This window comes from Ochlerotatus camptorhynchus, unplaced genomic scaffold, assembly GCF_037179485.1.
Source record: "Ochlerotatus camptorhynchus isolate MF236.1 unplaced genomic scaffold, CSIRO-AGI_Acam_v1.1 ptg000274l, whole genome shotgun sequence".
NCBI lineage: Eukaryota > Metazoa > Arthropoda > Insecta > Diptera > Culicidae > Ochlerotatus > Ochlerotatus camptorhynchus.
Window position 1 is genome coordinate 3,175,751 of NW_027040763.1, and position 23,222 is coordinate 3,198,972.

Here is a 23,222-nt window from a genome sequence, read left to right on the forward strand (position 1 = left end):
AGTATTCTGTAGAGCTCATCTGGAATTCTCGTCTCAACTGTGGAATTCTTCTCAGAGCTACATTGGAAATCTCCTAAAAATTATCATGGCTTTCTCTGCACAATTCTTTTTCAATTGTACACAGTTCTGTTCAAAATCCCCAAAGAGTTCTAGTCCGGTTGTCTCGGAAGTTTTGTGGGAGTTATGCTTATTATAATAGCTTTTGAATTATGCCAAAATCTTGTTTAAGATTCTCCTCAGAACTGTCTAGGAATTCTCGATAGAGTGCACCTGAAATGGTATTCCATTATTATCATGTGTTTTTCTCAAAATCCCATCGGAATTCTCAAAATTCCGCCAGGATTTGCAAAATTCCGTCGGTATTATAAAAATGCCGTTGGAGTTATCTATGAAATTCTAGCGGAAGTATCGAAATTCCGGGAGAATTATCGAAGTTCCGGCAGGATAATCAAAATTTCGGCAGAGTTATCGGAATTCCGGTGGAATTATCCAAAGTCCAGCGGAATTATTGAAATTTTGGCGGAATTATCAAAATTCCGTCCAAATTATCTAATTACACGGGAATTATTAAAATAACGCAGTTATTCAGAGTTGGTTGGAAATGCTAACATGAAGCTTTAGTGTGATGATTTATTAGCTAGAGAATGATCTTTGGAAGAGGGTAGGTGGATAGTTCCGTTAGAGTACGGCAGTATGAAAATTGAATAGAAGTTGAAAATGAGCGAAGGGCCATTAAAGCGACAGTTTACAAGATGGACGCACATTTTTGCCTAGCCCGTACGATGTACGCGGGGACTTGAAGTATGTCTCCAAGTCCACAGGAAAAAATGTGCGTCCCTCTTGTTGCTCATAAACTGACTGCGGCTGTGGAATAGTTCTAGCGACGTTTTCATCACTACCTAAAGCCCCACGTCGCGAGAGCATTTCCAGTCGATGGTGTGTTATAATGCAGTTCTTCTTTACCCAACTATTGTGTTGCTCCTCTCGTCATGACCAACGTGATCATCTCAGAGAGAAAGCAGTAGGGTGGTTGTTGCGTGCTGTACCATCATCAGCATTGTTGACGGCTACTCCCGCCTTGAGTTGTTACATTCAAAGTGTTTTATTTTTTTTTTTTTTTTTATTTTACTTCATACGCGAAGTTAACGATTTTCAGAGTTGGTTGGAAATGCTAACATGAAGCTTTAGTGTGATGACACCATCGACTGGAAATGCTCTCGCAAACGTGGGGCTTTAGGTAGTGATGAAAACGTCGCTAGAACTATTCCACAGCCGCAGTCAGTTTATGAGCAACAGGAGGGACGCACATTTTTGCCTGTGGACTTGGAGACATACTTCAAGTCCCCGCGTACATCGTACGGGCTAGGCAAAAATGTGCGTCCATCTTGTAAACTGTCGCTTTAATGGCCCTTCGCTCATTTTCAACTTCTATTCAATTTTCATACTGCCGTACTCTAACGGAACTATCCACCTACCCTCTTCCAAAGATCATTCTCTAGCTAATAAATCATCACACTAAAGCTTCATGTTAGCATTTCCAACCAACTCTGAAAATCGTTAACTTCGCGTATGAAGTAACATAAAAAAAAAACACTTTTAAACGCAGTTATTATTAATATTCCATCAGAATTATCAATATTATCAACATTCCGTCGGAGTTATCGAAATTCCGTCGGAATTATCAAAAATCAAAAGCTTGTTTAAGTCCTCAGAACTGTCTAGGAATTCTCGATAGAGTGCACCTGAAATGGTACTCCATTATTATCATGTGTTTTTCTCAAAATTCCATCGGACTTCTCAAAATTCCACCAGAATTTGCAAAATTCCGTCAGGATTATCAAAATTCTGTTGGAGCTATCTATGAAATTCTGGCGGAATTATCGAAATTCCTGGAGAATTATCGAAGTACCGGCGGAATAATCGAAATTCTGGCAGGATTATCGGAATTCCGCCAGAATTATCGAAAGTCGAGCGGAATTATTGAAATTCCGTCGCAATTATCAAAATTCGGCTGGAATTATCAAAATTCCATCGGAATTATCAAAATTCCGTCCGAATTATCTAATTACGCGGGAATAGTCAAAATAACACAGTTATTATCAAAATTCCGTCAGAATTATCAATATCATCAACATTCCGTCGGAGTTATCAAAATTCCGCCAGAATTATCAAAAATCAAAACCTTGTTCAAGATTCTCCTCAGAACTATCTAGGAATTCTCGATAGAGTGCACCTGAAATGGTACTCCATTATTATCATGTGTTTTTCTCAAAATTCCGCAAGGACTTGCAAAATTCTGTCAGAATTATCAAAATTCTGTTGGCGCTATCTATGAAATTCTGGCGGAATTATCGAAATTCCGGGAGAATTATCGAAGTTCCGGCGGAATAATCGAAATTCCGGCAGAGTTATCGGAATTCCGGTGGAATCATCGAAAGTCGAACAAAATTATTGAAATTCCGTCGGAATTATCAAAATTCGGCTAGAATTATCAAAATTCTGTCTGAATTATCGAAATTACACAGGAATTATCAAAATAACACCGTTGTTATCAAAATGCCGTCCAAAACATCAACATTCCGTCGGAATTATTAAAATTCCGTCGGAATTATCAACATTCCGTTAGAATTATCAGAATTCCGTCGGAATTATTATTATTCGGCTGGAGCTATCAAAACTCCGTTGCAGTTATCAAAATTCCGTCCGAATTATCAAAATTACGCCGTTATTATCAAAATCCCGTCTGAATTATCAACATTCCGTGAGAATTACCACAATTCTGTCAGAATTATCAAAATTCTGTCAGAATTATCAACATTCCGTCGGAATTATCAAAGTTCGGCTGGAATTATCAAAATTCCGTTGGAATTATCAAAATTCCGTCCGAATTATCAAAATTCCGTTAGAATTACCATAATTCCGAAAGAATTATCATCATTCTGTCGGAATTATCAAAATTCCGACAGAATTTTTAAAATTTCGTTGGAATCATCATCATTCTGCTAGAATTATCAAAAATCCGTCGAAATTATAAAAATAAAATTTGAAAATAAGAATTTTCAAAATTGCGTTAAAATATAAAAATTCTGGCAAAATTATCAAAATTCCGGTGGAATTATAGAAATTTCAGCAGAATTATGAAAACTCCGTCAGAATTATCAAAATTCCGGTGGAATTATTCGGAATTATCAAAACTCCGGAATTATCAACATTTTGTAGGAATTATCAAAATTTTCTTCGGAATTATCAAAATTTCTTCGCAATTATCAAAATTTCGTCGGAATTATCAAAATTGAAGCAGAGTTATCATAATTCAGTTGGAATTATCAAAATTTCGGCGGAATTACAAAATTCAGATAGAATTATCAACATTCCGTCGGAAATATCAAAATTCCTGTGGAATTATCAAAATTCCCGCGGAATGATAAAAATTCCGGCTGGAATTATCATAAATTCAATTAAAAAAATTCTGTCGGAATTATCAAAATTGAATTGAATGATAAAAATTCCGTCGGAATTATCAAAATTGCGGTGAAATTATAAAAATTCTGGCAGTATTATCAAAATTCCGGTGGAATTATAGAAATTTCGTTAGAATTATGAAACTCTGGCGGAATTATGAAAATTCCGGTGGAATTATTCGGAATTATCAAAATTCCTGCGGGGTGATCAAAATTCCGTCGGAATTATCAAAATTATATCGGAATTATCAAAATATCGCCGGAATGATCAAAATTCCGTCCTAATTATCAAAATTTAAGCAGAGTTATCAAAACTCAGTTGGAATTATCAAAATTTCGGCGGAATTACAAAATTCAGATGGAATTATCAACATTCCATCGGAAATATCAAAATTCAGACGGAATTATCAAAATTCCCGCGGAATGATAAAAATGCCGGCTGGAATTATCAAAATTTCGGCGGAATTATCAACATGCCATCAAAATTATCACCATTCCGTCGGAATTTTCAAAACAACGCTTCGGAATTACGAAAAAACTCCACCGGAAGTTTGATATTTTCGGCGGATTATCAAAAATCAACACAAATTTTAAAAATATCCTGATCTTTTCATGGACAATTTGCTCGAGCATCTTTCGAGACGAAGAAGCAGAAGACCATGCCATCAAAATAGCAACACCAGCAACAAAGCCGCAATTTCGCGAAACTACTCGTGTTACAGGCCGTGTTCGAATTATCTTTGAACCTTAATCTCGATCGGTCGCATTTCTGGATTACGACGATGACTGCGAACCTTTTGCACCGGCACGCATATTCCTCCTTCCAATTCCAGTGTTCAGTGATTGCATTTTTTTTTGCATTGATGGCGCAGGTGAGATAATTCATATTTTGCTGTTGTCACATGACTTGAATGGGTGTCGGTACACGTATGAATAGAGTGAGAGGGAGATTGAGCAGGAGTGAAAGGGGAAGGGGAGTGTAGTTCGGAAGCATCTTGCCATACAAGGCGATTACACGGACCGAGTGGGTTGCGGTCGGTGTGCTCCGGTTTCGGTGGTATCCAGGAGTCTGCCGCACTGGTCCATAGATGGGAGTTATTTTTCAAAAAGAAAGACCACTGAAACAGGGAGATTGTCTCGCTGAGATAACTTAATACGGGTTGCAGGGCAAATTGGAGCAGGTTTGCGATAATCAAATGGCCCTATATGGAGCGATTTGGGGGATAAAAATTAAATCTTTATGGCTCAAAGTGAGGGTACGGACGGATATGGCATTCCATTCTTGTAGTTTGATTGTGTCAGCTGATAAAGATTGCATAATTTTGATGTTAAGAAGTGGGCATACTTTGTTGTATATGGGTAAAAGTTGAGTACCTGATACCTAATACAATCAGGTGATTAAGAAATCATGTTTTAATCAATCATATCGAAACTATGCTAAGTAGCCAAAACCCTGAGCCAGAAGAAGAGAAATACCACCCAAAAATCGTCATCCAAGGTGGCACTCGCAAAGCCCTCCCAATCTGGAAGTCTTTCTTTCGCTTAAATCTTGAGCAATTTAAATTCGAGCAAAAATCACCGCAGCAAAGCGCACGTTTCGGATCGGATCAATCAAGCCAAACATGGTCAAAAATCATTTCTTATCCTCGATTGCAGTTTGTAGTAGTACCTACCAAACCTTTTAACTCAGAGCGGCCAGGAAATGGAACGTAGCACACGTACCGCCTGCTCTTGAATTAATTTATTTAATTTGCACACCGCTGACAGTCTTCACTTGCTCCCCCACTTTGATTTTGTTTTAGTGTTTCAACTTGACGCTTGCTGCATATCCTACAAGGATCGGCCACTGCACGCTGCTGGCCCAGTGCGGACTAAAAAATGAATTAAATTATTATAAAATCCATTTACAGCTTTGGTGGTTCTCTGACCATTTTTGGATTTGATGATGGTGAAAAAACAAAATCCAGGCGAACAAAAAACAATCCGAAACTGGTTCACTCATGTCACCGCGTCATCGGTGAGAGGGAAATTGATACATTAAAATCAATGCTCGGCGGCTTGTTGAAATATAGGGATGTATATTTTGTGTATGTTTCGCGAATGTCAGAAATTATCAAATTTATAGACCTCGCGTCGGCGTGTGTCAGCAGTGCAGTTCGGTGCGGTGCGGTGCTCTTTTATTTATGTTAAAATTCGAGTGTTTTTCGATAATTTCGATGTCTTCCGGACCAAATATGGGCCGGTTGGTTTGGTAGTGATGGGTTCTTGTTTTAATCGCAGCAGGTACAGTAACTAGTGACAGAAACATGCCAATGTAGTGCAACTGCTGCAAAAGGTCACTAACAATATCAACGGCTTCCTCAAAGGCACTGTGCGCTAAGAGTTGCGATTGACTGACTGCAGCCGCCAAGCTTTTCAAGCAAGATATCTCCGACGGGTGACAGGTACAGTGTCCAATTTTTCGAAAGGATTCTGCGAGCAATGGTCGGTACTGGAAACTTCTGGCTGTAAGGAGGAAGAGATTGTGAAACATGTTCTGTTGTTAATTTCTGGAGAGGTTTAACTGCAAACCACATGGCATGAACCTTACATATTTTCTCACAACAAATGTAATGGAATGAACTGTTACGTTCAAGCAAGTTTTTCCAGAATTGATGTTTTCGTATAAAACCTTCATGAGATGATTTTATATTGGCAGCGCATTTGTGGATATAAACTTTGTTCGAAATATAAGCTATCGCATATTAGCTTATTGCGTGCTCTCAATTTAGTGTTCTAGATGCACTTCCACAGTTTTTAATTAAGAGCTTTCGATGCCTCTACCATTTTTGCATTAGTATACTTGTGTGGTAAGTACAATCATCGTCGTCGAGAAATATTCCAACCCGAAAAATGTCTAGACCGAACCGGGAATCGAACCTTTGCCGTAGCTGAGCCTTTGCCGACTGAGCTAAGGGAGGCCCATATTGCTAGTATGCAACAAATTCGTTACAATGTCATAAGCCCAATTCACATAAACCACTAGCAGAAGGTTTCAGTATTCCCGCGATCTTAAAAACCGGCGTAAATCTTGCCCCCTCAGCTTCTCCATGAGGCACAAACATCACGAGACACCCTCAGGGCACCAAATCGAGTGCCATGAGCCACGCGGTCCAAATTTCGATGAAAATCAGTCTGAATTTATGAATCAGTAATTGATTCACCTGTGCTCAGCTGTCCCCAAAGTGGCCTTTTTCGGTGTGCAATTCAGAATGCCTTATTTGTAGCAAATCAGCAAGGGTTCCACTACCCTCCCGCCACTGTACTGTTTTCACCGCCCCAAGTGCTGGAATAAAAGGTCCCATCCGCAGCTCGGACTAATGCTATGCTACGCGGAGCCAGAGGGACGAGGTCGATTTCGCACCTCCGGCGAAATCCAGTTTCCCGTCAAGAAAAATAAGGTGCGTGCACGAATAGCTATGCAGATGGCGTCGGGTGACGGGCTGGCGGCGTCTGGCTAGCCTACTATGTGTGACGATTATGATAATTCAAAAGTGGTGCGCGGCCAACTTGGTCGGTCATCTTTACGGTACCTAGGCGACGACGACGACGACGACAACGACCAAGACGTTATAACGGCGCTCCCGTCGCAGTCTCGAGAGTCGTGGTCTCCTAAGAAGCTCATTTTGCCAACTTTATATGTGGAAAAAATAATGACTGATCATAAGTTATAAAGTTTCTTGTTTAGCTGTGCAGCTTTGACTTGTTTTCATTTTTAAAATCAATTATTACTATTTAACACCTTTTATATTTGAATTAATAAGCCCAGAGAGTCGACATCGCGAGCTAATGTGCCGTGACTTGAGGAGTCGAGCTTATTGGGGTGGACTGGATCTCACACCTTTGCTTCGGTGGCGTAAAGGTGAATTAACACAGCCATTGGATTGCCGTGCAGCGTGGTGGAAAATTTTTATAGACTCAAACTATTTATTTCGAATAATAATAATTTGTTGCCGAGTGGCTGCTTGGAAGACCGTGGAAAATCCGTTCATGTTGGTCGTTATTTGCAATCAAGAGCAACTGGCGTGGAATTCAGAGCAATCTCGAATCTACAAGCGCTTCACCAAGGTTATACAATGTAGATTTTATGGACTACGAAAGTTCGTTCAGCTAATTACCCATACTTACGTCAGTCTCCCTTTAAGATGTTCGATCCATTTATCCTGCTCGAGGCTATTTTCGTTGTCCATATCAAACAACCGGAACAGGTTCTGCAGAAAAGCCTGAAATTGAAAAAACAAAATCACCGTCAGCAGAATGTCAATCACTCTTTCCGCACGCATATGTAACATTAATAGCCAATTTAGGGCCGCTACTAAATCAAACAGATCAGAGCGCTCGGGGGAAAAGGTCGACCGCGAGTCTGACCGACCGATCGACCGTTTCGATATCCTCTGATTTAAAATTCAAATTAAATGTTTACCTATATAAATTACATCCACTTTCCATGCCGGCACGGCTGTCAACACACATACAGGGAAACGGTGTGCCTGCTCGGCTTTCAACGCGAATCCCGAATTGTTCCCGTTGAGATTATTGGCCGTAACGACGAAAGACGATGGGTGAGCGAGCACATGCCAAATTAACATGCAATTCCTTGAACGTACCAAACGTGGGGGATTGAGGCTAAGGAGGCTTATCGCAGCCGACCACTTTTCACCATTTAAGCATCCGAAAAGTCCACGTTAAAGTCAGTGAAACAATAATCCAACCGACCATGCACAAGGAAAATCTCTTAAATGCCCGGATCCCGAAATTAACCATCTGTGATTTTGCTTGTTTCGGTGGGCACGAAGTCTGAAAGCGCACACGAGCTTCATGTTGAAGCTCACTCACCCAGCGGGTTGCCGTCGAAGGGATCTTGCTTGATGAGGAATGAGGATGGGGGACGGATGTTCGATTGGATGCCGACGGGGAAGATCGAGTTCCAATGTAAGCAAATGGGTCTGAGAGGAAACGGTTCATGGGGGGAGGGGTCCAAGGGAATGACTGTAGATTTGTTCGGTTGACACTTCGATTGCCGCCGCTGTCCGAGTGATTTAACTCTTGTTGTGAAGCGGATAAAACGTGTAGTTGCGTTTAACGAAAGGATTCAAAATATCGTCCACTCTGCATAACCTGATGCATGTAGGAATATGCAACTATCTTACTTGATAAAAAGGCATCATCGCACTCTAATGTTTAGTTTGTTTTGATCTCAATGGTTTTAATGATGTGGTAATGTAAATACATAGCTAATTGTAGTACTCAATTCTGTTTTCACGTGATTTATTTTTCGACCTTAGTTTTGATCATGTGAACTCAAATTTAGATTAACTTGTCAAATGTGTCAAGAATGACTCCCGAGATCTTTCACAGCATTTACTCACTCTAGTTGTGATAGGCAAGTTTTTACACTAGTTTTATTTAATTGACTAACATAGTGAATTTATAATTAATGGAACACTCTGTAGGGTTCATGATGAGAAGTTCAGATGATTTTTTTTAGAAAATCCCAAGGTAGTTATGAGTAGAATTACCTCTTAATTTTGAGGAGGGCTCCATGTAGATTGTGACGAGAAGTTCAGGAGAATTTTAAGGAGAATTTCAAAGGAATTTCTGAGGAGCATTCCAAAGATGAAGAGCTTTGAGTGTGTTGGTTTATTTCCTTTAAATTCCGTTATAATTGCTTATCTTTTGACAGATACGCGTATTTCGTCTACTACTTACAGACTTCATCAGTGGCAAGTACTCAACACCACTGTTTAGTACTTGGCACTGATGAAGTCTGCAAGTAGTAGACGAAATACGCGTATCTGTCAAAAGAAAAGCAATTATAATGGAATTAAAAGTAAATAAATCAACACACTCAAAGCTCTTCATATAGGGATTCCGTTAAGAGGTTCGACAAATTTAAAAGATTCCAAAGATGTTTAAATTCAAGTGCATTATGACTAGGAATCTAAAGGAATTCTGAATTCTGAAAATTGTGATAACATTTCCAGAGAAATCTGAAACTGATGATAGTTTCGAATGAGTTCTAAGGAGAATTTTATTCTGTCGGAAGCATATCAAAGGTAATTTGCCTACACATGATTTTTGTTTTCTTTTCTTTCTAGAATATCCATTTGTCATTTGCAAATGTACTAGACCATTATTTAAGAATTAATGAGGCTTGGTACCAGGGCTCTACATTCTCGAAGCTCTAAAATGAACTCGTGTTTTGTTTCTCTCATACATACGTGTTCGACGCTTCATTTCTATAACGCCTAGCTAGACTATCAGCAAGAAACGAAAATAAAAAAGCAGGACGCTTAGAAGGAAAGGCTGGCTGTGGAACTTCTCGTCGTTGCTTTGCTCGTCGCTTTCAATGTAACTTACGTCGATTTTATAGTTAAACGAAACCTCATTATGGCTTTCAATCCCCTTTCACGAACACTCTATCACCGCTCTTACAACTTGTTTAAAATGCGTTAAGTCCCGTTTTCGATCATTTTTTTTAGATAAATATATGGATGGAAGATAAATTAAAAATATGACGTGTAATCTTCAAGTGTTTTCACGTGAGAAATGCTTTAAATATGTTATTTCATTTTCCGTCATATACGTCATGAAACCTCTGTTGATGTGTTTCATGAAAGAGAAAACTATCAAAGTCGAGCGCTCTTTCGCTCATCCGTTTCACCGAAGCTTGAAAGGAAGACCAATGGAGCGACGGGAGAAAGAGAGACAAGCGATTTTTTTATATATCAATTACTTTATTTGTACAGGCTTAATCGAATAAACTTTACAGAGCCGAGTTATCATTTTCGTTATACATTATTGATGTCTTATATTTAAAGTTAAAGGAGCTGGACCGGATACTCGCGGTTGTCTCGAGGTTAGTGGAGATTTACAATTTTTTTGGATGGAAAAAGGGAGAGGGAGGTTTGAAATGTGGTTTACGATACAAATATTTAATTTATCCTAAAACATGAACTAATTTCTATTCATCTTGAAAACAAACATAAAAAAAAACTTACAATCTAATGTTAATATTCTTAAAGTAAACATATATGAGTTTCATAAACTCCAGATCGCGTCTAGCCAAAATATCCCGAACTGGAACATTAGGTTGTCTACCTCGAGCCCGAAGGGTAATCGTACAGTTCAGATCTGACAGAGACAAGCGATTGAACATTTGTTTGTGCACGCCGACTGAGGTTCTAGAATGCTGCGAAGCTGTTCTACTTTAACAGAAAAAGAAAGCCAGCAGTCTCTTCGTCGCATCGATTTGGTCGATTGAAACTGATATTGTGACGCTCTGCTTGGTACTTCAATAAAACTAACACGATGAGGATCGGGAAGACTTGTTGAATACCAAGATAGTTTTGAGAACTGAGAATTCTGATACAAAAGTAGGATAGTTCCTAAGGAATTATATGCATAATTTCGATTCTGATGATGGTTTCAAGGGAATTACGAGGAAGATTATAAAAGAGCTTTTAGGAACATTCTTGAGTTGAGGAGTTTTACGAAAATTTTGGTAGAATGCTTGAGAATGCTGTAGAGTAGAATTCTTAGGAAATTTTACAGGAGTACATTTCATTGAGCTTTGTACTTCAAGGAAATTTTGTTGAGGATTTCAAGCGAATACATATTGAAACAAATCTTATGGAATAATAGAAGAGTTCATATTGAATTTACAGGAGAATTACAAGACAATTCTGAACAGATTTCCTAGTCCAGAATTCCATGATAATTCTGAAGAGTCTTCTTCGTCTTCTTCTTTTTTGAATTTTAAGAAATGAACCAGCCTACGACTGAAAATCTCTTTAATAAAGGTAACCTTATCAACGTTATTTGACGTAATAAATCCCTACTGAGACTTTACGCCGGCCCTCAACTTATTTAGTGCTATTTGATCACTTCCACAGTTGTTAATTAAGAGCTTTCTAAGCCTGTACCATTTTTGTATTGGTATAATTTGTGTGGAAAGTACTGCCCAGGAAAATCGATAAATTTTTCAACCCGAAAAATTCCTAGACTAGACCGGGAATCAAACTCAGCCGCCTCCAGTATCGTCTTGTTCTATGGCTGCACCTTTACCGACTGAACTAAGGGAGGCTCGGATTCTAAAGGGTATATTAGTATATACTAAGGAAATTCTCTTGGGCTACAAAATGGTGAGTGACAATCTGGAAGGAGCGATATACCTAGCTCCGGTCCTCACAAGTTCCTACCTCACGCCTCCACGAGTCATATGATCACAAAAGACTGCCAGCTGAAACATGGACACAGCTGGTTGGCGTAGCCTGGGCAATGTTGTCAATCCGACAATAGCAGAGTGAGGAGGTGCGACGCGAACACTGGTGCGGTAACCATAGCACGGTGATAGAGGAAATGCTTCGCCAACCCGAGCGTCTGTTCACCATGGAGGTGCGGCTCAAACAGCGTCTGACTGGCATCCAGCGGCTGAATAAGAAATGCTCTTCCCCGGAAGCTACACCTAAAATGGCAGACCCATCACGGCGGATAGGAGACCTTAGGCCAACCACCTACTGTCTCTGAAACCTTTACAATTGTTACAGAAACCAACAGAGAAAGACATCGAACTGATATAACGGCAACGACTTTTAGCGCAAAACAACGGACACGAATTGGATCATGGAATGTATTGACGTTAGCCCAGCAGGGTAAACTGGCACAACTCTTCAACGAGGCGCGACGCATGAAGCTAGAAATCCTGGGACTGAGTGAAGTTCGTTGGCCAAACTTTGGAGAACACAAACTGTCGTCGGGACAGGTACTACGCGAAACGAAAATCAATTATTTTATTTATGTGTTTCACTTATACATTTTTGCCAAAACATCAGCATTATACATTCCATAAGACAAACCACACAGGTCCTATAAGAATGCATAAAAGGTATGTGTGACCGCTTATACATTTCATTTGACACATGATCTTCATTAACTTTTTGCAAGGCGTTTGCTTATTAGTTGACTTATACATTTTATGAATAATCAGCAATAGAAATTTGCCAAAAGGTATAAGGAGATTTCTATCCGTGTACTATACTCTGGTATTCGAGGTGAAAACGCTCCCCGCCATCGTGGAGTTGGTCACACGCCGACTTGAAGATCCAGCGGTAAAAAGGTCTTTTGTTCATGAACTTGAGACTCGAGCTGCGGACGTTCCAGAAGGTGGCAGCGTAGAAGAACAATGGACGGCCATCAAGAATGCCTTTATAGAAACAAGCGAGAACAACTTGGGTGAGCTGCGCACCCAGAGGAAAGAGTGGATCACAGATGAAACCTGGCGGAAGATTGAGGAGCGTAGAGAAGCAAAAGCCGCGATAGAGCGGGCGAGAACCAGAGGAGCCAAGAACGAAGCCCGTCAACGGTACTCGGCTCTAGAGAAGGAAGTCAAGCGCTCTTGCAGACGGGACAAGCGAGCGTGGGTGAACTCCCTGGCCGACGAAGGGGAGAAAGCCGCAAACACTGGCGATATACGCCTCCTCTACGATATCTCACGACGCCTGAGTGGTGCAAGGATGAACCCGAGGATGCCAGTGAAGGACACGACTGGACAGTTGCTTACCGACCCCACTGACCAGCTGAAACGCTGGTTTGAACACTTCGAACAACTTCTTCAAGTTTCGACGGCCAACCAGCCATCAACATCTCGGCATGATCCGCTTAGGGTGCGGCGTATCACTCGCGTCAATTCCGAGGCCCCATCACTGCAGGAGATTGAAGCAGCTATCCGAAGCATGAAATCCAACAAGGCTCCAGGGGTCGATCGCATATCAGCAGAGATGCTCAAAGCTGACCCCATGCTATCCGCACAAATATTGCATCAACTATTCTGTAATATCTGGGACACCGCGACTTTTCCGGCCGACTGGATGCAGGGCATCTTAGTGAAGGTCCCAAAGAAGGGGGATCTGACTGTGTGCGACAATTGGCGAGGCATCATGTTACTGTGTATTGTTCTCAAAGTTCTGTGCAAAGTTAACCTGAATCGGATACAGGAGAAGATCGACGCGACTCTCCGACGGCAGTAGGCAGGATTCCGTGCCGGAAGATCTTGTGTGGACCATATTGTCACGCTCCGCATCATCCTGGAGCAGGTCAATGAATTCCAAGAGTCCCTTTATTTGGTATTCATTTACTACGAAAAAGCTTTCGACCGTCTCAATCACGAGAATCTGTGGGGCGCCCTGAGACGCAAAGGAGTCCCGGATAAAATGGTCAACCTCATCGAAGCGCAGTATGAGGCTTTCACGTGCAGATCCGGGTAGTCGCTGGTGTGAGACAAGGATGTATACTATCACCGCTACTGTTTCTCATCGTAATCGACGAGATCATGGTAGGTGCAATTGACCGTGTACCGAACCGTGGGCTGCTTTGGCAGCCTATCACCATGGAGCATCTCAACGACTTCGATTTGGCTGATGATGTTGCTCTACTAGCACAACGGCGCTCTGATATGCAGAGTAAGCTCAATGACCTAGCCAAACGCTCCTCTGCGGCGGGTCTCACCATCAACGTCAACAAGACCAAATCGTTGGATATCAACACGGGCAACCCTTCCAACTTTACGGTAGCGGGGCAAGCAGTGGAGAAGGTCGAAATTTTCCAATATCTTGGCAGCCAAATAGCGTCGGACGGCGGGACCAAGAGCGACATAGGTGCACGAATCAAGAAGGCTAGGGCTGCCTTTGCGAGTTTACGAAACGTATGGAGATCCAACCAGATAAGTCAACGCACCAAAATCCAAATTTTCAACTCGAACGTGAAATCTGTGTTGTTATACGCCAGCGAGACGTGGTGTGTATCAGCGGAGAACACTCAAAAGCTGCAGGTCTTCATCAACCGATGCCTGCGGTATATAATTCGTGCCTGGTGGCATCACAACTGGATCTCGAATGCTGAGCTCCATCGTCGATGTCATCAGAAGCCGATAGCAACAGAAATTCGAGAGCGAAAGTGGAGGTGGGTCGGCCACACACTTCGACGGGGTGGAAACGAAATCTGCAAGCAAGCGCTGGATTGGAATCCAGCAGGACATCGCAGCAAAGGCAGACCCAGGGGCTCATGGCGGCGGAGCCTCAATAAGGAAATTAAGCAAGTCGATAGAAATCTGACCTGGGCCCAGGTCAAGACAAAAGCGAGCAGCTGCCCAGGATGGAAGTCTTTCACGTTGGCCCTTTGCACCGCTGGTGGTGCACAGGACCCTTAAGTAAGTAAGTAAGTAAGGAAATTCTGAGGAATATTCAAAAGTGTTACTCGATTTTATAAGAGAACAAAATGCTGTCAAAAGTTTCTGGATTAGATTACTCGGGGCGCGGTGGTACATTGAAACCTGCGTTCAAATTTACTTGTAATCAGGCTTTAGACCTCTCTGAATGTTCCAGTATAAGTACAACCAATCTCGGGAGTCCTCAAAAATAAGTGCAGTAAGCTGTGTACATACAGACTATCGCAAATTGGGCGTACACCCTAGTGGAACTCGTTTTGAAACATTCTGAATAGATGTATTTATTTAACAGATGTTTATTGGTTTATCGTTTAATTTTGGACTTTATTAAAATAACCTGTATGAAGTTAGATTTATTTTAGTAAAACGCACGATTTTAAACTTTTTATCTAGTGGACGAATTTTAGTTAAATTAGTGGAATATGAATGATATTTATTATGACTTAAAATGAGCAAAATTTCAAAAAGTTTAGTTCATTTTATTTCAAGATATTAAGTTTTTTCAAGGAAAAGGTATTTGTCTCAAATAGGTCTTACTTTTAATAAACGCAACCAAATAAGCCCAACACTGTACCAATAATTGATAAATTTATTGTTTAATAATTTTATTTTAAAACATTGTGCCTTTAAAGCTGTTTTTTTCTTCTAAAATTTGAGGACATCTGTCGCCCAATTGAGATACACTGTATGTCCCTTTTTGCACTCATACCTGCAGACCTCTAAAACCGGTCGTTCTAATACAGTTGCAGTTTTCTTGTATGTACATTATGGTGGTCAACTTTACAACCCTCTGCTCCCCACAGATTTTTTGATTCGTATTGAGGTCCCCAACAAGTGTGCCAAAATCTGACATGCAAATCAATAGCGTTGTTCCGTTTCCAATACATTTTCCACATACAAACTTTAAAGCTCTTCCGCTAATCCAGATCGTAACTGAATTTGTTAAAATTTGGCACAGTTGCTGGGAACCACAATACGAATCGAAAGAGCTTACCCTACCTATTGTACATGTACACAATGTCAGAGAAATCTATCGAAGTTACTACTAAAGGGTGATACGGTCAAAATTTGGTCAAGGGAAAACGCGTGTAAATTGGTGAAATCGTTTATTTAAAAAATCAAATTAAATTTCTTTTTCAAGTTCAATTAGTATAAAATTCAGGAAAAATATTCAGTTAGGCTTCCGCTTTTCCAAATCCGAATTGCCGGGCCTTACGCTTGACCCCTGCCATCAGATTTTGTACAGCCACCTTGTCCACCTTCTTCGCCGCAGAAAGCCAGTTTGCCTTGAACTGCTGCTCGCCCTTAGCAGTTTTTTGGTCTTCTTTAGGTTCCGCTTGACAATAGCCCAGTATTTCTCAATTGGGCGGAGCTCTGGCGTGTTGGGAGGGTTCTGCACGTTGTTGGCGGCGTACCACTCCATGGCCTTTTTACCGTAATGGCAAGATGCCAAATCCGGCCAAAACAGTACGGAACAACCGTGTTTCTTCAGGAAAGGCAGCAGACGTTTATTCAAACACTCTTTCACGTAAATTTCTTGGTTGACAGTCCCAGAAGCTATGAAAATGCTGCTTTTCAAGCCACAGGTACAGATGGCTTGCCAAACCAGATATTTCTTTGCGAACTTTGACAGTTTCATGTGCTTGAAAACATCTGCCACCTTTCCCCTTCCTTTTGCCGTATAAAACTCCTGTCCCGGAAGCTGCTTGTAGTCGGCTTTGACGTAGGTTTCGTCGTCCATTACCACGCAGTCAAACTTCGTCAGCATCGTCGTGTACAGCCTCCGGGATCGCGCTTTGGCCGTCGTATTTTGTTTATCATCGCGATTTGGAGTCACTACCTTCTTGTAAGTCGATAGTCCGGCTCGTTTTTTGGCTCGATGCACGGTTGTAGACGATACACCCAGCTTATTTGCGGCATCTCGGAGAGAGAGGTTAGGGTTTCGCTTGAAACTACCGGCAACTCTCTTTGTCGTCTCAGCGGCTTCCGGTTTTCGATTTCCCCCCGATCCAGACTTCCTGGCTGTCGACAAACGTTCCCCAAACACTTTAATTACATTTGTAACGGTTGATTTGGCAACTTTTAGCGATTTTGCCAACTTTGCGTGCGAGTAGCTCGGATTTTCGCGATGCGCGAGCAAAATTTTGATACGCTGCTCTTCTTGCTTGGACGGCATTTTGACAACTGAAGAGTGAATTCCAAAATCAAAATAGGAGCAACATTCTACACACACACACCTTCAAAATGAGGGGTGTTCAGGTTTTTTAAATGCAAAATTGAAAGAAATACGTCAAGTTGATATTGACCAAATTTTGACCGTATCACCCTTTAGAAGCTACTCATTCGCACTAACCAAACAATAGATCGCACCTTTCGCTTAAGACCCCTCATTACATTTTGTGCAATGGTGGAGCCGACCTTTTTGGTCACTTTCATCCATTCTTTCTTCAACTCCAGCTCGTTCTTAAACACCTTGGACGATTTTCGAACTTTGGCCTTCATTATGGCCCAAAATCTTTCCACCGGACGAATCTCTGGTGAATTTGGGGACTTGGCGGTTTTTGGTACAAAAACAACGTTATTGTCTCTGTACCAATCCAACGTCGATCGCGCGAAATGGCATGATGCCAGGTCCGGCCAAAATAATGTCTCACTTCCATGGGACCGCAGGAAGGGCAACAGACGCTTCTGGAGGCACTCGGTGCGGTAAATTTCGCTGTTGATGGTACCCATTGTGATGTACGGTTTACTCAGTTTACCGCATTGGCATATGGCCTGGCAGAGCAATTATTTTTTAGGCGAATTTGTTCACTTTCTTCTTACTTATCTCTTCCGGAACATCAAACCGTGATTTGGCAACGTAGAACTCCAGCCCCGGTATCTGTTTTGCGTCTGCCTTGATGTAGGTTTCGTCATCCATAGCCACACACATCGGTTTCGTTAACCACTCTCGATACAGCTTCCTTCCGCGGGATTTGTCCGCCGTGTTTTGTTGATCACGCCGGTTCGGTGCCTTCCGGACCTTGAATACACGAAGCCCAGCTCGTTTCATGGTTTGCTGAACGAACCAGGCGGAACACTTTGCCTTCAGAGCCGCGTCGCGAATCGAAAGGTTCGGATTACGCTTGAAATAATCCAACACCTTTCGGGCCATCACAGGGTCAGCTGTCTTCGATTTTCTTCCACTTCCAGCGCGCCGCTCGGTCGTCTGGGACTCCTTAAACGATTTACCACCCGAGACACAGTATGGGTGATTCCCAGTTGTCTTCCGATCCATCTCATGGTCGCAGTCGGATTTTCCATGACAGCGTGCAAAATTCTCCGGCGATTTTCTTCTTGTTTCGATGACATCTCAATAACCAATTGTTATGAAATTTTGCACATGTAAACAATTCACTCCAAACTAGTTATACCCAGATTTTCATCCATTTTTACCCACGGATAAAAAAGTTACTCACGGATAAAAATGGGGCATTTTTTTCGAGTTCAAGACTTAGCAGAAGGGAATCAATAACAATGGTAATAAATGTGTTGGAATATGTTTAAAATGGAACGAAGTCACCAATTTAATCCATGAACTATGTAGGGTAAACTGCTTTGCAACCAAAACCAGTCATACAAATCTTATATAAACTGTTAAATGGTTTATATAAGATTTGTATGACTCGTGTTGCTTGAGTTTTTCTTCAACCAACTTTAACAGCTGTCAACAGTCCCGTTTAAAAAAAGCCGCACTCGAGTGATCAAAAGCCTGGCTCATCACACTAACCGAACAAACGATCATGCGCCAGCTAGGCCATACTGGGTAGCAAAACAATACCACTGCACCAAAAACTCAAGGCAAAACAAATGCAAAATAAATTATTCAATTAAACGTGCTAGATTACGATTTTGATATTTTTGAAAAACTGCAAAATCTTCACAAAATTAAAATGCAAGGTTATGTTTTGTATTCCTAATTGAGTTCGACCTAATGGTCAAATGCGGGACCGTCGTGGTTGGTGGAATTTTTTGAATAATATTTGATATAGCTTTCGGGCCCCTGCGTTTCTTCGTTTGTTTGTATTGGCACAATTCCCGTTTAAAAATCGTTTGAGTGCGGTAAAAATTGAAAACTTTGAATTAAAATAAGTTGATCTTCTCGATTCTTGACTTTTGATCGAGTGAACCACTTGCTAATGGTTGTGAATATGTTTGCCATTGCATATGTATGATTGATAATAAGCTCTCCGTTATCGCTCGGGGATACCACAAATCGAGTAATTGGATCGCTTTCCATCAAATGGCTTATCACTCTTACTTGACAGAAACGTCGTTCGAAGCTAATCAATGATCGCAATTATCTGGCATGTACCGCTGCTCTCGTGGTGGACCAATCAACCCGTTCTGGTTTTCGCACTTATGCTTGGGCTTGTAATCGTCTGATGAGCCCATTAGCTATGCATTAAACTACGGGTACAAAGTGGCCCACCAAAGTAGAACACGAGTGGGATCATCGATCATCTATGCTCAACCACCGCCCTTCGATAACGACCTGTGGTGATGTTTAATTGCACCGAACGCCATCAATAATGCACTCCCGATGGCCGGCCAGGTGAGAAAATCATGAACTAGCGTGACAACTTGGCCGACGGAGGCGTAATAGTTTAGTGCAGAAATTAGCTTATCGTTGGCGTCGAAAAGTGACGGGATGCTATAAATAACGACTCAAAGACTCTATTGATCAACTCGTGACCGATCGAATTCGTTTATGGCCATCGCTAATCATCCTCCGGTGGTGAAGGTCTCTGTTCGCTCACCCTTCGAATGCAACACTCTCGGTTCGACTCTCCTCCTTTGCTTGCTATAAGGTCGATACAAAGTCACCTTTTTCTAGGCATTTAATTCAAACAATTCCCATTTACACCACCAGCAGTCACCACCGATGGTCGTTGGTGGGTAAACACGACTAGCGAGTGCGATAAAGCTCACTAGAATTGAAATTTCGGGGTGGAGCCAAATGTTCACTCGGGCATTAAAAAAAAGTACCCTCACTAATTGACCAACGCGGAGAATGTACATATTACTGCAGGTCTAGTTTTGAGCACCTGAGCAGCACGGGTCTGGCATTTATATCACGACGACCAACGTTGACCGAACGACCGACGCACGGTGAGTCAGGTGAGAAGAAAAATGGTGAATGTCAAGCTGAAGTGGTCCACGCAGCTGCACAGTGACGAGTGCGTTGTCGATCTACTGCACTGGAACTCTGTTGCTCTTGTCCTAGCTACACTGCTGGTGCATTTGTATTACGTAATTGGTCTCGTGAGCAGCAGGGCACGGCCGGCCAATTGGCTTGCGCACGCCACTTGCTTATATTGACCACAGTATCTAGTGGCGGCGGGGGTCGTCATATTAATGCAAACGATACACGCTTTAACTTGTTGTGTGCCACCTGAGGAGGAGGAGGGTCTGAAATTCGTCAACTTGCGTTAAATGTTGTTGTTGTGGCAAACTTCAACGCACCTTATCGCGAATGTGGATCAATTTAGCATGCTTTAGTCCGCGTGTACATTTACTTATTTATTTATTTATGTGTGTAGAGATAGGAGAGCAGGTAACACTGAAGACAGGCATGAAGCCTGTTGGCCAGTCAGTGATTTTTATTGGCGGGTCATTAGAGCGAATGGAAACGACTTTCATGCTCTGGTCGGAGTGCGAATGAGACGGCAGGCGATTCTAATTTATGTGCCGCATAAGTTCATTTGGCAATTTATTAAGTTTAAACTTTTACAATAAATTTAACCTCTGGCACGGTCGGTGGTGGCAATGTCTGTCCTCTCACTCTAGGGGGCTCAGTTCTTACCGCTGCTGCTGTTCGAAAATCGAATTTTCGGATCGTCATTGTCAATAGCAGTAAAATATGGTATGTCGATTTTTACCGCAAGCTGGTCAGAGTACTTCTGGTGGTATGACTTTATAAGAAAACACATCTTTCTTCTTGCCATCAAGCTCAAGGCACAATACAGGCGCGCGCACATGCTTGATATCAAGACATGAAGGTTTTTAATGGTTTTCGCAGTACAAAAGGTGGCTAAATATTTTCGAATGTTGTGAATGAATGTGGACGCTTCGGGGGTCGATTTTGATCAGCGTGTGTGATCATAAATTATGTGGATTTTTATTGATGACTGGCCAATTTGGTCCAGCTGCGTTGTTCGGCTGTGAGAGTTGCGATTGTTGGAAATGTTTTGGATGCAAGGAACATTCGACAACTATAATACACATCATTTTTCTTAGATTATCCTAACGTCAGTCAGCAGGATATTTTGAAAGTTTAGAAATAAAAATTGGTTGCCTCGCTATGGGTCTAAATCTAACGAAAATTAACCATTACTATAAATCAACCATTCAAACAAAAAATAGAATCACATACACACAACAAGGATTGATCAAAAAGCATTTAAATACAAATTTATTCGAATCTATCAACTATTAACTGATTGCGTTTATAGTGGCTAGTTGTAACCAAGATGAAGCTCTTTATACAAACTTTCATAAATCACTTGTTGCGTTGGCTCTTCAAATAAATAATGAATGGGAATGGATCCTGAAATTCTCTTCTGGTCTCAGGTAACTAACTTCTACTAAGTATTTGATTTATGTTTCTTCGACGATAACAATCCAATTTCATTACTTCATTCTGATGGCTACCAAGTCTTTGGGAATTTCTTCTTATTAGAGAGTTGTATAGATTTTTCTCCTTTACTTTACTTCACTTAAATCATTGTTTTTTTTTATTTAGGTAGGTTCCGTAGTTTCATTTTTATACCTTCGATCTTGACATTTTTACTTAGGGGATGAGTACTTAAAGGGGTTAAATTTTTATAAGTTCTTTAGTGGAAATGACACTGATGAAGACTGCTCATTGTAGTCGAAATACGTATCTGGCATGAATACCAAAATTAATTAAGTGTAATTAAATGGAAGAGAACCTTTTTCGCTGTTTTATTAAAGCAGCCGCTAACAACTCAATTTCTTTACTTCATTAATATGCTTGTCATAAAAAAAAATAAAAAATCTTCTACTAAACCTGGAATTCAGATTCCTAGATTTAGAAAACAAGGCAAAACAAAGTTGTTGAATACTGCAAATCGATTCAGCTTCTGTACATAAAATTTATCTAAGTAATAATCTCCGATTAACATATAGTTTGCATAATTGTTTATTTTGGACAATATCTCACATTTGAACTAAGATTCTGTCATTAATAATCTTGCACTAAATTTTAAAATGACGTGTTCAATGTTTATCAATAAATCATAGCATGAAATTGTTACTTCTAATCGAAGTCAAACAGACGTAGAAACAGCGATTACCAAGACACTTCCAACATCAACACAGAATACCATTAGGACTATCACATCGAACACAATAAAGGACGGACAGGAACAAAGTCGTGCCAACGAAAAAGAAATTTGGATTGTAAAGGAGCTAAAAAGTAAAGCAGTATACTACGTAAAGGCTGACAAGGGAAACGCGGTCGTTATCATGGACAAGGACGATTACGACAATCATATGACAACGAAGATTAACAACGGACCGTATAGACAGCTTCGAGTAGACCCCTTACAGAACATAGTGAAATGCGTGGAGAAAGCACTGAAGGAGTGCAAATCGATATTAGGAGATGGAGCAGGTCGTTTACGGGAACCCAATCCCATTCTACACAGGATCAAAGTTCTCCCCAAAGTCCACAAACCGGGAAATAAAATGCGAGAGATCGTGTCTGCAGTTGGTTCCTCCACCCACAAACTAGCGAAGTGGCTAGTCAAAGAGTTCCAGAGTATGCCGAATCAGTTCCAGAGTAAAGCAGTTAGTAACACCCAGGAGTTCGCCCAACAACTACAATCTTCAGGAGACATCAACGAGGACGAGATTATGGTATCTTTCGACGTAACAGCTCTTTTTCTCAGCGTACCGGTCAAGGAAGCGATCAACTATTTGGATGACTGGCTATTTACACAACGAGAGGATGCAGCATGGAGAAACAAGGTTCGGACGTACCTTAAGCTGACCCGCCTTTGTATGGAAGAGAACTACTTCTCTTTTCGAGGTAACTTCTACAAGCAGACGAAAGGAGCCCCAATGGGAAACCCCCTATCCCCCTTCTTGTGTGAATTTTTCATGGCCAACTTGGAGACAATCCTGAAGGAGAGAGGACAATTACCAAACCGTTGGTGGAGGTTTGTTGGCGATATCTTCAGCGTAGTTAAACGGGAAGCCCTTCCACACATTTTAGATGAGATCAACAGAATTCACAAGGATATCAAATTCACTCACAAGGTAGAAAAAGACGGGGAACTCGCATTTCTCGATATTCTAGTCATCAGGAAATCGTCATCATCATCTTCGCTTGAAGGCGAAATTTACAGGAAACCAACAAGCACTAATATAGTTATCCCCTATACTTCCAACCATTCGTTCCAGCAGAAAATGACAGCCTTTCACCACATGAT

At 41.2% G+C, this 23,222-nt stretch overlaps 2 protein-coding genes across 2 annotated transcripts in view; one reads left to right on the top strand and one right to left on the bottom strand.

Moving 5' to 3' along the window:
* Positions 1-23,222, bottom strand: part of Nox (NADPH oxidase) — a 242,636-nt gene that overhangs the window by 95,216 nt on the left and 124,198 nt on the right. The window contains exon 2 of the mRNA XM_065227471.1: positions 7,629-7,723. Within this exon, the coding sequence (XP_065083543.1) occupies positions 7,629-7,723 (95 nt within the window). The remainder of the gene's footprint in view (positions 1-7,628; positions 7,724-23,222) is intronic.
* The window catches only part of LOC135705766 (ejaculatory bulb-specific protein 3-like), a 173,934-nt gene continuing 165,592 nt past the window's right edge, over positions 14,881-23,222 (top strand). Inside the window, exon 1 of the mRNA XM_065227620.1 lies at positions 14,881-14,886. The gene's annotated coding sequence lies outside the window, so the exon portion shown is untranslated. The remainder of the gene's footprint in view (positions 14,887-23,222) is intronic.